The sequence below is a fragment of the Apaloderma vittatum genome, unplaced genomic scaffold (genome assembly GCF_000703405.1).
Source record: "Apaloderma vittatum isolate BGI_N311 unplaced genomic scaffold, ASM70340v1 scaffold16980, whole genome shotgun sequence".
In the NCBI taxonomy this organism is placed as follows: Eukaryota; Metazoa; Chordata; class Aves; order Trogoniformes; family Trogonidae; genus Apaloderma; species Apaloderma vittatum.
This window is the reverse complement of record NW_009693032.1, coordinates 5056-21406: the sequence shown is the minus strand read 5'-3', so window position 1 is coordinate 21406 and position 16351 is coordinate 5056. Positions and strand designations below refer to the sequence as shown.

General features: G+C 41.6%; 2 protein-coding genes across 2 annotated transcripts; both read right to left on the bottom strand.

The window, feature by feature from the left end:
• Positions 1-983: 983 nt before the first annotated feature.
• LOC104280141 (olfactory receptor 6B1-like) lies at positions 984-1915 on the bottom strand. The gene is given in 2 exon segments (XM_009877711.1): positions 984-1840; positions 1843-1915. Coding segments are annotated over 2 exon segments (930 nt in total).
• Positions 1916-12064: 10149 nt separating this feature from the next.
• LOC104280136 (olfactory receptor 12-like) lies at positions 12065-13338 on the bottom strand. The gene is made up of 2 exons (XM_009877700.1): positions 12429-13338; positions 12065-12090 (listed from the first exon to the last, which is right to left on the bottom strand). The coding sequence occupies exons 1-2, from the start codon at positions 13336-13338 to the stop codon at positions 12065-12067; spliced, it is 936 nt and encodes a 311-aa protein (XP_009876002.1).
• Positions 13339-16351: the final 3013 nt, after the last annotated feature.

The following is a 16351-nucleotide window of genomic DNA, read 5'->3' as shown; positions in this document are numbered from 1 at the left end:
CATTCATCCCCTGTATTGCTATTGGATATTGCCCCAACTTGGCCTTGTTGAACTGCTCTGGAGCTTGGAGGTAGCGGATCCTGAAAACAAAAAGCTCTCCCAGACAGACACCATCAGGAATGGTCTGCTAGGGAATTCTTCCAAGCAAGTGCCTGTAGCTGATATTTATTCGTTACCAGTTGAATTAGGTGATCTCAGAATGGCTCTTCCAACCTTTCTTTGATTCTGATAGTGATCAGAGACTGAAATAGTGGACTCACAGAATCATAGAATCATAGACTCATAGAACAATTCAGGTTGAAAAAGACGCTTGGGATCATCGAGTCCAACCATTAACCCTGCACTACAAGTTCACCCCTAAACCACATCACCCAACACCCCATCTAAGCGACACTTGAACACATCCAGGGATGGCGACTCAGCCACCTCCCTAGGCAGTCTGTTCCAGTGTCTAAGTGGTGGGATTTACATCTTTGGAGGCAGGCAAACTCCCGTCAACAAGTTCTTGATCTTACTGGTCTTGCTTTGAGCAGGAAGTTGGCCTATAGACCTGTTAGGGTACCAACTAATCTCTATTATTATATTATTCTATCCTGGATTTTATGATATGGGTGTAGGTTATCCTAAGGCCTCCTCAGAATTAGTACAGCTAAACGGAATAACTTTGGCAGGAACAGAAAACGTTATTGTCAGCTTGGGGACCTTAGATCTGGGTAGAATTCTGACACTAACTAAGGCTCATATGTGGCTAGGGAACGGAGAAACTAGGAGCAGGTTCTGAGACCCACAGCTATCCTCAATTTCATTTTTCCTGGTTTTAGGCTCTGTGCCTATGACCACTTGCTCTGAACTCTCTCCTCTCTTTCTTCAGGATCACCCAAATCATAGAGATGAACACTAGTAAATTTATTATGCCCTGTAGGAATCACTTTTACAGCATAGAAAGTGGGTTGAATAAACAAGAAAAGCCCTAGAAAAAGTTTCTAGGACGATATATCTCTCCAGTATATTGTTCTCCTAAGAGCAATTTTGAATTCCTGGTTCCTTAAGCAATAGATGACCGGGTTGATGAGAGGTGTCAGGACAGTGTATACCACAGAAACCAGTTTGTAGGAGCTGAAGGAATCAATAGACTGAGGCCTGGCGTAGATAAACAGGGAGGATGTATAGAACACTGTGACCACGAGCAGGTGAGAGGCACAGGTAGAGAAGGCTTTGTGACGTCCCTGGGCTGAGGGGATGCCCAAGAGAGCGGAGATGATGCACATGTAGGAGGCCAAAGTCACAAGGAGTGGTACGAGAAGGATGAGCAGGGCCAGCAAGAAATCCATGAGCTCAGCTACTGATGTGCTGGTGCAGGCTAGCTTCAGTAAGGGGGAGACATCGCAGAAGAAGTGGTTGATGATGTTGGGCCCGCAGTAGGTCTGACGTGAAATGAAGTAAACCTTCCCTGTGGAAATGAGGAAGCCGCTCATCCAGGAGCCAATGGCCAGACGGGTGCACAAAGCGTGATCCATGATGACTGGGTAATGCAACGGTTTGCAGATGGCCACGTAGCGATCGTAGGCCATGGCAGCCAAAAGAGTGCACTCGCTGCAGGCCAGTGCCAGGAAGAAGAACAGCTGAGCCATGCAGCCTGCGAAGGAGATGCCTTGTCTCGTTGTCACCAGGCTTACAAGCATTTTGGGCACTGTGATGGAGACATACCAGATCTCCAGAAAGGAAAGATTGCCCAGAAAAACATACATTGGCTTGTGAAGCTGGAGATTTGTCCAGACAATCACAAGAATCGTTGCATTTTCTGTCACAGTCAGTTTTTTTTGAATATAAAAGAGACCATAAGCTTGATTTCCTGTGTACCTGGAAAACCAACGAGAATGAATTCAACCACATGGGTCAGGTTATCTGAGGGCATGCTGAGAGTCATACAGAAATTGCCATGGACTTTGCAGGATAAGCAGATGTAGCAGCAGTTTGAACATCCACTCAAGCTGGTTTGTATGCACAGACCATGACTTGAAAAGCTGTGTTTGTAATTAGAGTTGTCTGGATTGAAAAAAAAAATAAAATAGTTGTAATGAGAGATTCTTGATGAAAAAAACCCAACCGATAACAACGACAGCAATTTCACAAAGTACTACCAAGGCACAAGGGGAGTTTTTTGAAGTAGACTGCAGGATTTCTCTAGGGCCACTTTTGTAAATGCAATTAGGATCACACACAACTGTGAGTTACATTTCTAATCCAGAGCTTAAGCATCTCATGGTACTAACACAGCATGACCTGGAATGTGCTACATACATGGGAGGGGGCAATGCTTTGGGTATTTTATTTTTCCATGCTCTATTGGTTTACACGCGTTTTTCACCCAACAGCTACGTTTCTCCTCACCCAGAAGTCAACCAGCTACTGTTGCAACACTATTCTGGAGACTGATCTTTAGGGTCTCTGAACTGTTAGGTACACAATTAATTAACCTATCTCACTAAATCTTAGTTATTCTTGTGTCATTTAGAATTTCTTCGAAGGATTAATATTTCCTGTAAATGCCCGTAGTATAATTTCTAGATGTACTTCCATCTCTCCTTCTGTTAGTCTTTAAATTGAGACAGGCATATATCTGCTTAAATAGGGTAGGTGGATTTCCTTGTGAATAATCTGGTTATGCAGTGAATACAAAAGTTACTGGAGGGAAAAAAACACTGTTAAGAAGGGACAGTATCTCAGAAAGGACAACAGAATGAATGAATCCTCCTTCTAAGTATTGGTCTTTCTCCTTTAACTAAAAGTGGACATTCACATATGGAGTTAGCATGTCCTGAGTAAACAGGATGGAATTCATCACACTGTGTATGAATTATATATGAGTGATTCAGACACTTAAGCAGAAGCATGTTTTGAGATGTTGCAGACATCCTGGCATTGCAGCTCTTGGTCTGGAAAATTATGGGATTCCCATAGGTCCTGTGTCATATCTGGAAAGAATTTGTGAAACATTCCAGAACATCTCAAGTGCTTCCTATGGGTGTGTTTAGAATCTTGAATCCCACCTTCAGTGTCCATGTATGAGTTCATGTGTGGTGTCTTTTGTGTGCTGTCATTATTTGGGTCATTCATACAGGGCAAAAAATGAGTACACAGAAACTACAGGACATTCAGAACCCTTTGGACTGACTCCTGCCGGGTGGGGAACAAAGAGCCCCTCAGACATCACTGAGAACCTGTGCATGGACCAGCAGATCAAATCCCTCGTTAATACAATCCATGACTCTAAGCCGTGATTCACCTGGCCTTATATAAAGTTCTAGTTCTGAATGGCTTAAACATTTCTGGACACAGCCAGCATTTCATACAAGTTGCTCCTTTTAGGGCACTCATGACAGCAGCTCTGTCTCTATAGACAGTGCAACTGCAGCTGCCACCGGTATCTCCGACAGTCCCTTGGAACTGGCAGGTATAACAGGGGACCTGCGGAAGAGCTGTGCCCTTCCAGAGCAGGGCTGAAGGCTGTGCAGAGCACCACAAAAGGTTTCAAATGGCGCTACATGTGCGTGTGTTTAAGTACCTGAATTCCTCCTCTGTTTCTAGGTATGATTAAGAAGTGAGGTAACAGGGATTGGCTAATTTATTTTTGTTGCCATGAAGAATGAGAAAGATTATGCCACCAAGCTTTCAGCTCTTGCTTCTGACAGATGTAGAAAATTAAAGGTGTAAGAAACTTAACAGGCACTGTGCAGATGTCTTGGATAACCTGCAAAAGGCATTTAGTTTTAGCAATTGTATTGAGCCACTAAGATTAATTTCAATGAATGCGTCCTGTCTTAGAATCATAGAATCATAAATGTTGGAAAGGACCTTAAGATCATCAAGTCCAACCTACGGCCCTACACCGCCCTAACACTGAACCATCTCCTGAAGTGCCACATCCAACCATTTTTTAAACACATCCAGGGATGGTGACTCCACCACCCCTCTGGCAACCCATTCCAGTGCTTCACTACCCTTTCGGTGAAGAAGTGTTTCCTAATATCCAATCTGGATGATTTAAGTGAGGTGACAGAAATCCCATGATTAGACACAACCAACAACAAGTACATAAGCTCAGTGTCTCACATGCAGATAACTTATTAAATCTTACATGCAGCTGTTATGCTACATTTTCAGCAAACTGCAAGATTAATCCTTTTCATAAATGTGCTGAGAGCACATCACACACACACATTTACACACATGCACACACACACATTTACTACCCATTCATCCGTGCTTATACCAACGTATCAACACTATCTGGCTGGTAATAATATTTCTGTCTATATATTAGATGTATGTTTCCAATATCAGACGTGTGCTGGCAGAAAAGGACATGTTATGCTGACAGAGAGTAGACTGAATATGCCGACATTACTTCCATGGTGGGAAGACTGTTTTATCCCATGACTCCTCAATTGTCTGTTTAATATTCTACTCCATATATCTATCCATCTGTCTATCTGTATGCATAGCTGTGAAGAGAAATAAAAGCCATTTTCTACCTTACATGTGGCTGTAGATATGAATATATGTGTGCATGTTCTAGAATTAAATATTTATGTGCAATATTTCTTAAACCATGCCAATTTTTTAACTTCTCAATTAACTGCAGTTTAAGGAAATGTGATTATCAAAAAATGACAAGCAGTTTTCATCAGATTAGTTTAATTTGGGATCAGAAGGTCTGATTCCATCTCTTAACTGGGCACAGCTTTGCTCACTGTATTCAGAAATACTGTGGTGCCAATGAACCATGAACCTCTACACAGGAGAAACTGTTAGATTTGATAAGAAATCTGCTCTGTGGTAACTCACAGGCAAGGAGAAATCTCATGTGAGGTCAACTTCAAGATGATTAAACTTTACTTATAAAGGAAGTCTCACCAATTCAAATATTAAATACATATTTTAATCAATAAATCCTAAAGAAGATTCCCCCTCTATAGCATGAACTACATGAAGAAGGCTTTAGAGTAGTTGAAGTGAATTGTATACAAAGAGATACTGACAATAGAGACATTGAGAGTAGAGATAAACTACAGAAAGGGGATGTGTTGTTGGTGTTTAATGTCATAGTACGCAACTCTGAGGAAGAAGGAAGAAAGGAAAGAAGGGAAAAATGATGAAAAAATGAAAAATCAGAAAGTGGGAGGGAAGGAAGGACATAAAAAGGAAGGACAGACAATGAGAGAAGCTGTTTCTTTAATAAATGTGCATTAATATAAATGCTAAAACACATAACACTACTTACTTGAGAGAAAAGGATGAAGATGAACATACCAGCCTATTCCATTTTTCTTGATGCTTGTTCTTAACAACTGATGAAAAGAAAAAAATGTCACGAGGAAAAATGTACTTTAAATTATGAAAACAGAAATTTGCAGGAAAAAAATAAAGTTTCATATATAAAAATATTGAAATAGTTTTCTATGGAAGTTCGAGATCAATAAGTAGATGAGGGTAGGTTGACACTGTTTCCTCTTCTGTTGCATGGCAGAAATGAACCACTCTCTCTTTAGGGACCAGTCTGAGCTCCATATGCTTCTTGTTCTCCAACATGAGAGGTAAAAAAACCCATTCCTCCTGTGGTTAGTCATACTGCTTTAATTTTCTTCAGCTAGACCAAAGTCACAGTACAAGAACCTTTACTTTGAGAACTGAAGCAAATCAGATCCACACAAAGTCTGTGCAAAGCAGAAAACACTAGTTTATGCTTACGATAGGTAGGACTTGGCTCCTCTATATATTTGCGTGACCTAGGAATCTAGAATTTCCTTTATTTGTTTTGTTTTGAATGAGTACATTACAATGAGATTGTCTGCTGCTTAGAATCCATGGACTGCCTTTAGTGACTGACCCCTGACTGGGAAGAAAACTACTGTGATCAGCCTGGCATGTACTAAAGAAGAAAGCAAGTTCTCTAAACACAGGCATGCAGTGATATTCTATGTCTTATGGTATTTGACCCTTCTGTACAAGATATTTGTTAAATTACACTCCTCAGTGGCAGAAAGAAGCCAGGTGGGATGTTCCGGGCTGTCTAAAATGTTGCTACCTAATGATATACAGGCACATGGATCCTATCCTTTCCTTCTGTTCTCATAGAACAATTTACGCTGGATGGGACCTCCCGAGATCTGAAAGACAACCTCCTGCTCAGACTACATGCAGTCTAATGAGTGCAAAATCGAGAGAAACAAACACTTCCTTTGACTTACTGGCTATGCTGCTGTTTATACAGCTGAGCTGCTTTTCTGCCAGGATGCTCCATTGACTGATATTCAGCTTGCTGCCTACCAAGACTCCCAGATCCACTTCTGCAGAGCTTTTACCCAGTCAGTCAGTCACCTGCCTGTGTCACTGACAGGGGTCACTCCTCGCCACATGCAGGAATTTGCGTGTGTTTGCATCCCTGTTGAATTTGAAGCAGTTCCTATTGGCCGGTTCTTCCAGCCAGTCTGTGCAAGAGTCACTCCCCTCCCTCTCTCTCCAGCTGGTGTCATCCGTAAAGCTGATGGGTAAGCACTCCTTCATCTCCTTCAGGTCGCTAATAAACACGTTGATCAAAACAAATGTGCAGACAGACCATTGCAGATAGACTCATTACCCATTGAGTGATCAGTGGGTAAAGTGGACCCATTGATCACTTCAGGTAGAGTATGACCCATTGACTACTATTCTCCGAATGTGCTAATCCAGCCAGCCTTTTTAACCATCTAGTCGTCCTTCCATCCAGACCGTAAGTCATAACTTGGCTACAATATGATGGAAGACAGTGTTGAAAGTCTTAGTAAAATTCAGGGGAAATTGCAACTTGCAGCAATTAGCAGTTACAGTGGGGGTGACAGGGACTGTGGGTATCAAGTGTGCCCTCAGCCAGTTTGCGATGACACGAAGCTGAGGGGTGCAGTCTGCAAGCTGGAGGGAAGGGATGCCATCCAGAGGGACCCTCACAGGCTTGAGAGGTTCAGCAAGGCCAAGTGCAAAGTCCTGCACCTGGGTCAGGGCAATCCCAAGCATGAAGACAGACTGAGTGATGAGCGGATTGAGAGCAGCCCTGCAGAGAATGACCCAGTGAATGAAAAACTGGATGTGAGCCAGCAAGGTGTGCTTGCAGCCCTGGAAACCAATCGCATCTGGGCTGTATCAAGAGAAGTGTGGCCAGGAGGCCAAGGGAGGTGATTCTCCCCCTCTACTTTGGTGAGACCCCGCTTAGAGTACCACGTTCTGCTCTGGGGACCCTGACATAAGAAGGATGTGGACCTGCTTGAGTGAGTAAAGAAGAGAACCACAGAGATGTCAGGAGGCTGGAGCACCTCCCCCTGTGAGGACAGGCTGAGATGGTTAGGGCTGTTCAGCCTGGAGAAGGGAAAGCTCTGGGATAGCAGCCGTCAGGTGCTTAAAGGAGGCCTACAAGAAAGATGGGAAGGGACTCTTTGGTCAGGGAATGTAGTGATAGGATGAGGGGTAACAGTTTCAAACTGAGAGTAGATTTAAGATTAGATAATAGGCAGAAATTATTTTCTGTAAAGGTGCTGAGACACTGGGCCAGGTTGCCCAGAGAAGTTGTGGATGCCCTCTCCCTGGAAATGTTCAAGTGCTTTGAGCAATCTGGTCTAGTGCAAGCATGGGAGGTTTAGGTTGGATCTCAGGAAGCACTTCCTCACAGAGAAGGTAGTCAGATACTGGGATGCACTGCCCAGGGAAGTGGTGGAGTCACCGTCCCTGGAGGTGTTCAAGGAAAAGCTGGATGTGACACTTAGTGCCATGGTCTGGCCTTGTGATGCTGTTTAGTCGTAGGCTGGACTTGATGATCCCAGAGGTCTGTTCCAGCCTCAACAATTCTGTGATTCTGTGATTCTGTAATTCTGTCTCTGCTCATGGCAGGGGAATTGGACTAGATGATCCCGTCACTTAAGGGTTTCACTGTCAGATGGATATTTATAGGATCACAGGGTGATTGATTTTGGTCAGTGTTTTTCCACTGTGGCTGCAATTCTTGTGAGGTGATCTTGACAACTTTCAGAACGTGCTTGTGATCGGGGCAGGAGGGGTCTTGGGTATGTTTCCCAGGCAACAGGAGATGCAGTTGGGGATTGTCTGATCGTCTCAACTCATTGGATTTGCACTGGGATGAAAGGTACTAGATTGTCTCATCTCACTGCTCCAGTAAAGAAGGTCAGAAAATGCCAGATTGTCCCAGCTCACTGCATTTATAATTGAAAGAGGAACAGTGTGGGGCCCATTGCCCTTGTAACCAAAGCAAGAACAGTGTTGACATCACAACATGGCTCAGGGCAGGGCGGTCTGCACCACCACATGCCACCCTGTGGCTGAAGTCAATTCATACCTCTTGCCTATAAATAGACCATGCTGGGATTTTTAGTTATAATTTGAGAGAAAAATTGTGGTAGGTTAAATAGAAAATAATTTTCTGTCTGTAAAACTATCACTGCTGGCCTGCATGAAAGCCTCTAGTGCCTACATCTTTCCTCCTATAGCAAGAGGTGGCATCTGTACTGCCTCTGCTTGCAACCGCAAGGCGAGGATTCCTTGGAGACATTGACAAGTTGCCTCTGAGGGAGAAAACAGACTTGTTCCTTAAAGACATTCTTTCAGGGAAGTCTCTTCACAGGGAACATGTGATCATGGTGTCTGCAAAGGACTGCAGGGAAGTACAGGAAGCAAAGGATAAATTAGTCTGGGGCATGAGGTCATATGAAAGTTTCAGTCATTTCTGAAGCAGTGTAGGATCTGCCTAGCACATCTTCTGTTGTCTGGGGTGGAAGCCATGAGCAGCCTTGTATGATCTCCAGAAGGTTATCACAGGCTGAATCCTTCACAAAGGCTTATCTCATGATTGCTGCAGCTACACAGACATTCCAGCTGTGGACTGAGAACTGGGGGTGGGTAGGTGGAGTGGAGAATTGCAATGACCTAGCCAATTGACAGAGACATTTAAGGCACCTGACCTAACAAATCTGAGGATGGGACTTGCTCCAGTTACCCAGGTTCTCTGTGATTCCAAGTACCTTGGATAGCTTAGCAGGTCTCCATCCGTCACTGCAGAAAGGCACAGGACTCCTATCAGTTTTGTTTAATTTCTAGCAATGCCATCTTGATGTGCCACATTCCCTAGGGCATGCCAAAGGGATGCATCTTTGTGTAGAAAAATTTACTAGCTTGTAGGGTTTTCCTTTAAGGTGAGGTGAATATTTACCTTTACTTCACCGAGATAAAGTTGTTCTATGTTATTTGAAGAGGCTCTCTTGGTGTTTATAAAACATACAGATAAATACATTTCTTTGTCTTAATGCAGTTGTCTTCACTTTACACCAACTTACTCTCCATCTTTTTAATTGTTATTTTTCTAGTCTAAAGTCACAACTGAGCTTCTTTTAATAGGCAAGGAAAAGGAAAATTCAAAGGAGTTGGTTCTTTTTTCCTGGAGAAGACCTCATCACAATATTTAAAAGGCAACAAAGAGGACACAGACTCTCTCCTCACAAAGAGTCACATGGAGAAGATGAGGGGCAATGGACAGGAGTTGCACTGCAAGACATTTTATCTTGACATAAGAAAGAAACTTTTTATAGTAAGAACAATCATACACTGGAATAACCTCCCTGGAGCTGTAGCAGAGTCCTCACTGCCGGAGGTTGTCAAGATGCAGTTGAAGAGGGTACTAGATAATCTCATCTTTCCTGTGAAAAATTGGACCAGATTTTTCAAGGTCCCTTCCAATCGGCCGTTCTGATTCTAAAAGTACCTTCACAGGAGAATTCAAGCCATCAGAAAAGTTGACTGTTTCAATTGTGTGCTACATATATGTTACTGGCCATGTACATGCCTTTCCTTTACCTATTAGTGAAAGCTCTATGGTTACATTAGAGAAGGTGCATAACTTTTTGGTGTGTTGAAAGAAAAAAGAGTGAATCATGCACTCCTACCTTAAACATGTTTTATAAAGCCTTGAATTTAAGGAGGCTGAAATCTCCCCTCACTGTTTTGACTAAAACTGGAGTTGGTTTTATTCTTTACTCTCTGACTTCTTCTATCTTGATTTCTTCATCACAAACTATCAGTGTCACCTGACCACACAAAGGGCTTATCCTCTAATCACCTAGTCCAGCAAAGAAAGGGACAAAAGGCTGAAGAAGAGGAAGGTGCAGTCTCAGACTTCTTCCCCATCTGTATCAATCAGGGCTACCATCATGAAGTCCACTGCAACTTACAAATATTTGTCATTATCTCCTGTGGGAATTCTGAAAGGTATCTAAATTTCCAACTACTCCTCTTCCCTGGCAAATGGAAATGTCTAGTGGCACAGAGAAAACAGGTCAAGAATATAGGCCAGAAATTAATTCCTTGTTGGAAGCACACAACCTCACTCTGTTATTGCTTGTGAATCCTCTCTGTTTGTCCCTGTGTTGGTCTGGGGGTGCTTTCTTTGACTGTACATCCAGAAGGCCTTTGCCCTGCCTGATGATGTATCACTTGCCCTAATAACAATACAGAGAACAAGTACCTTTCCTCACCTCACCCCAGAAGTATGGTGTGATGTCTGGACGTTGCACAGCAATGCATTTGCACTGGAATGTTATCTAAAGACAGGGTGAATCCTGTGTCTAGCCCTCCTGGCCTGAGCAACCTCTGGAGTATTATCTGGGTTTGAATTTTAAAATTAAACTTCTACACAGGGACTATGAGAATGTCTTGAAAGCAAATTCTGGTCAGCATTACAAGGTTTATATCTTCAGATCAGAGAAAAAAAAAAAAAAGTCTTCTAGAATGTAGCAACTGTTTCCAGATAAATTTGACAATAGGAGTGACTCACTCTTGTGAGAAACTGTCTCCAGTCACTGCGAGAAAAGTCCTAATCTTATAGATAACTAGAAGTGGAGCAGATGTTTCATGACCACATAGGAGGAACTTGGGAGAAGAGACTGACTCTCGCCTCGCTACAACCTCCTCTCAGGTCAGTAAGGTCTCCCCTGAGCCTCCATTTCTCCAGCTTACCCAACCCCGGTTCCCTCAGCCACTCCTCCTCAGACTTGTTCTCCAGACCCTTCACCAGCTTCGTTGACCTCCTCTGGACCCGCTCCAGCACCTCAACGTCCTTCTTGTCACGAGGGGCCCAAAACTGAACACAGGGTTCAAGGTGAAGGCTGAGGTGCCATGAGAGCCGAGTACAGAGGCACGATCACCTCCCACCACCTGCTGGTCACTCCATTTCTGACTCAGGCCAGGATGCCGTTGGCCTTTTTGCCCAGCTGGGCACGCTGCTGGCCCATGTTCAGCTGTTGACCAGCACCCCCCAGTCATTTTTCGCCAGGCAGCTTCTAGTATAGATTGCTTTATATCAAAAGAGAGCAAGAAGTAGTTACGGAGAGTGATTCATTTTTTTTTAAACGTGTTATTATTTCTCTTGAGTAGGAAGTGAACAAATAATTAATTTAAATAATTACTTTCTGTGAAAGGCATTTTCTGATTTCTAGTCAGCCCTGGTATTTATCTTGTGTGAGAACTGAACGGTCTTCTGGGACGATAGTGCTTACCTGATAGATCAAGAGGTCTGGCTTCAAGCACTTAAGGCAAAGGTTTCAGGCTGGTATTTTTTGAAATGTGCAATTTTTTTTAGCAGCATTTTGAACCACTACAAACAGCTGCAAAGATGAACCTAAACTTATTATCTTCATACCATGTCAGATTGTGTGGTTACATGCTTATCCACCACAGATAAATAGCTTCTATCCTGTTACGAACACATGCAGGCATGCATACAAACACATGGAACCAGAATTCAGCTGCATATTACTTTTGCGTAGATTTTTTGTTTGGTTTGTTTTGTTGTTGTTACAGAGTGCTTCAGACACAAGGCTTCAATTGCCCATCAAAGCTTGATGGTTCAAACATGAATTTCCACTCATTAAAAAAAAACAAAACCCAGCAAAATTCAGGAAAAAAGTAGTTAAAAAGGAGAGAAATCATTCAGTTCACTCTTCATTGACTTAATTTATGTTTTTGATGTTTACAGTGTGAATATCTCCACCTGAACTGGCTGTGTTCCAATACAAAGAAACAAGGCACTGCCAGAATCCAAGTTTTATGTCCTGTTTTAGATGTCTAATACACAATTGGATTAATGTTGGCTTTAAAATGCTTGTCGCTTTTGAGTGGTCTTTTCTGTATTATAGCTCAGATGGACTGTAAATGTCTAGATCTGGTTAAATGAATCCACACCTTCACCTGATCCAGTTCTCCTAGGTTTGTTTTATACCTCCTGCTTTCATCCATGACACTGACCATCCACATATTTTGTGTTCTAAACATATGTCTGCAGAGAACTGGACACTGTGGCCATTCTCATACTTAGCAAAGGCACAAAAAAAGACCTTTCCTTTTTTTCAGAGACCCCTTTACCTCTGTGTTTCGGAGGGTGTATATGAAGGGGTTTAGCATGGGAATGACAACAGTATAGAGGATAGAGATGGTGTTGCTTTTGTCCGGTGAAGATGTGGCCGCAGGCTGAGCATACATGAAGAAAACAGTTCCAAAGAACAAACTGACGGCCAGCATGTGTGAAGAGCAGGTGGAGAAGGCCTTGTGCCTGCTCTCAGCTGATGGCATCTGGATAATAGTGATAATTATATAACCGTAGGAGGAAAAAACCACCAAGGCAGTGCCCACAATGATCGATCCACATACGGCCAGCATTACTATTTCATTGACACGTGTGTCTGAGCAGGAGGCATGCATCACTGCAGGAACATCGCAGAAGAAGTGGTTTATTTCTTTGGGTCCACAAAAGGATAAACTGAATGTAAAACCTGTCTGGATGGTGGAATTCATGCAGCCTGACAGATAGGAGCCCACCACCAGGAAAACACAAAGTCTTCTGTTCATCGTGATTTGGTACAGCAGTGGATTGCAGATGGCAGTGAAGCGATCATAAGCCATCACAGCAAGGAAGAAGGCTTCTGCTGTCCCAAAGAGAGAAAAGAAGAACATTTGAGATGCACAGACATTATAGGAAATTACTCTTCTGCTCAGTGAGAAGGTCAGTGCTGCTTTAGGAGTGATGAGAGAGGAATAGCAGATGTCCAGGATGGACAAGTTCTCTAGGAAAAAGTACATGGGAGTGTGCAGCTTGGAGTCCGTTCTAATGATGAGGATCATGCAGGCATTTCCTACCACAGTGACCACATAGATTATTGAGAAGAGAACGGCGAGGAGGATTTGCAGTCGTGGATGAGATTTGAAGCCAACCAAAATGAACTCGGTTACCTTGGTGGTGTTTCCCATGTTCCCTTTCAGATGATGACAAAATAAGAAATTAGGATGCAGTGAACTGCAGACACTTTGCCTGGAGAATCCAAACAGAAGAATATGATAAACAGTAAGATATATGAAACATAAGAAATATGGAACACAGAGAGACAAATGGAAAATGGATTCATCTATCGTATCTGAAGATTCTTCTAATATATTAACACACAGGTGAACCAATCACCCAAATGCTCTGCATTCAGCTCACCTGGCCTATTTTTAAAAATCTACTTTGTCATCAATCAAGAAAAAACCATTTCATTCTGAAGTTAATCTAAACAGCTATTTCAGATGTAACTGGGCAGAAAAGTATCACCTTAAGGTTTCAGCTAACTGACAGAAGACTGATGTCCTCTCAAAAAAATGAACAGATGAATATGCTTCTTCAGTTGGTGCTAAACAATTAAAAATATGTAAGAGCCAAGAAATTAAAGAAAAAAGTGTTGTTAATTGTATAAAAAAAGCTTTTTACTAAAAAAAGGACAACATTTCTTCATGTGAGAATCTGATTTTTTTCTTTCTTCTAAAAAGTACATGGAACAAAACCCTCAAATATTGAGATTTCTTAAATAATTTTTACATAGATGTACATAGATGTATAAAGCTGAGTGATATGAATCCCCAACCAGTTACTGGTATTTTCTTTGCTCTGTTGTACTTTCCATTAGATATGTTATCATTATCCTCCTCTATTTAGTCTTTTTAAAATATGGAATTAATTTGTAAAGCATTATTTCAGCCATCTCTTTAGAAGCCTTGAAATGTACTCTCAGCTCAGAACCCCTATTTACTACTTCTTTGTACTTTTTTTTTATTCATGTATCTTAGAAAAGGAAATAACTTTGAAGAAGGACATTCTCTTTGTATAAACTTGCATGTAAAATATTTTGACTAGTTTTCCTGGGGATTTTTGTGTACAAATTTTTGTAACTTTAGACAGTCAAAGTTAAGCATCCAGTCATTATCTATACCTTCTATTGTCAAAACTTCCTATATGATCGAAAGAGAGAAATAGATGCAACCACAGTGTGATTCTTCTAGTCCTACAATACCTGTTCAAAACACAGGGAGAAAAAATGTCCCTTAAGGCATCTATCCCCATAAGAAAAGGAATCAAGCTAGCAAGAAAGTGAGAAGAAAAGAGGTACCTTTATCCCCAACAATATAAAGCAAAATTTCAAATTTGTGTGTTAGTGTGGTCAATTATTTGATGGATGTCTAATCTTGTCTGAGCTAATTGTCTTTATTTTTACATTTTTTTTATGTGTAACCACCAATTATTTAAATGTGGTGGATATAAACTTACTTAATAATTTCATAATAATAAAACATTTTGATGGGAAGGTATCCTATATCCCATTAAACTTTGTTTTGTTGAAATAACAATTACTACTGCTTCAAGTAAATGGCTTTTTTAAACAGACTAACATAACTAAGAACATAAACTAAGAACAAAGCTGATGGAGATGCTATTATAGCCAGTGAGGTGGGAACTTCAGGAAGATTTTTGATTCACCTGAAATCTGAAGAAGTCTCTAATTATCTGTTTCTTTGTTGATCAAATAGGAAGCCTAGGATGGCTGAAGTAGACCCCTTAAAGACTGGCTTCCTGTTAATGGACTTACTCTGCAGAAGAACTAACGATATTCGTAAGTCCTGTTAACTCTAAATGCTATAAAATAAAAAAAAGGATACAAGTATTTCAGTTCTATCACTAAACTTAACGAAGCAAAGCTCAGGCTTCACAAACCACAATATACGTACCTTTTAATATTGTCATTAAAGCCAGATCGGATTTTTGGAATTCGGACTTTCTGACATTGCCAAAAAACATTGAGCTTTTTTTTTTCTGCTCAGCTGGTTTTTCATTACCCTCTTGGTAATCAATGGATTAGCAGCCTTTCATCTTGCTAGTTGAGCGGGCATTCTCCGTAGCACGTTGCTCATATACGCTTTAATAAGTGTGCCTAAACTCACTAGGGATTCAGCTTCTAGAGTCTTAGACATTCAGAGCAGACATCTGAACCTCAGATGAGGTATTTTTCCCTTGTGCCATTTGTCTTTGCTGCAAAAGAAGAGAAATCAAGAAGAAAACCTGAACGATGAAGTGAAAGGCTGCTTGTGTGTCTTTTTTTCCCCACTTTTTTCTCACTGCTTCTTACCTATCTTTTACCTATACTTCTTGCCTCCTTTAGGTTTCTTTCCAATAATTAAAACACCATGGACCTAATCAAAACCCAGTTAACCATTTGAATCTGCTTCCTTCCAGAATACCAAGACAGAACAGGCACCATTGCCTTTTCCCAAAGCAATTTTTCCCCTCCCTAAACAAAAACAAGTTTTCACTAGGTGTGCTCTCTTCTCTGACTGGTAGGGAGTGGCTACTCACCTCCTGAAACTTAGGCATGTGATTCAGAGGGCTAAAAACAAGCGTGGAAAATTGACCTAGATTCCAGAACCACGCCAGGAAGAAAAAAGCATCTCTTCGTTCCTGTGTGGGTGTCTCAGATGCTCTCAGACACACTGTTGTTTATCAACAAGAAAACATGCATTCTTTTCAGCACAGGAGCATCACAGTTACAGCAGAGTTTATTAAATTCTACCTGGTTTGGAGTACGGTTTTAAATAAACCTCCATGAAATAGTTGTTTTTCTTCTTGATATGAAAGCTTCTCAGATTTTGTGACTCATGATAGATCAATACCTTCTACTCTCAGACTATTTTACTTTTCCACACATTCTCCCCCTCTCCCAGAGGCAGGCAGTAAGACTAAGAGAGATGATCAGATTCTCAAGAGCTACGACTGTACTCCTAGTCTTACCTAATGTCGGTAAGACATTGCGGGATATGATTTATTTACAATACTCTAATGGCACTTAACCTTGAATTTACCAAAGGGTTAATTAGGAAAGGTTCCAAAAATAAAGTTCTGGATGCAAGAGAAAACGTGCATTCTCAGGTTTGTGTTTGTATGATACTTGTCTGTGTT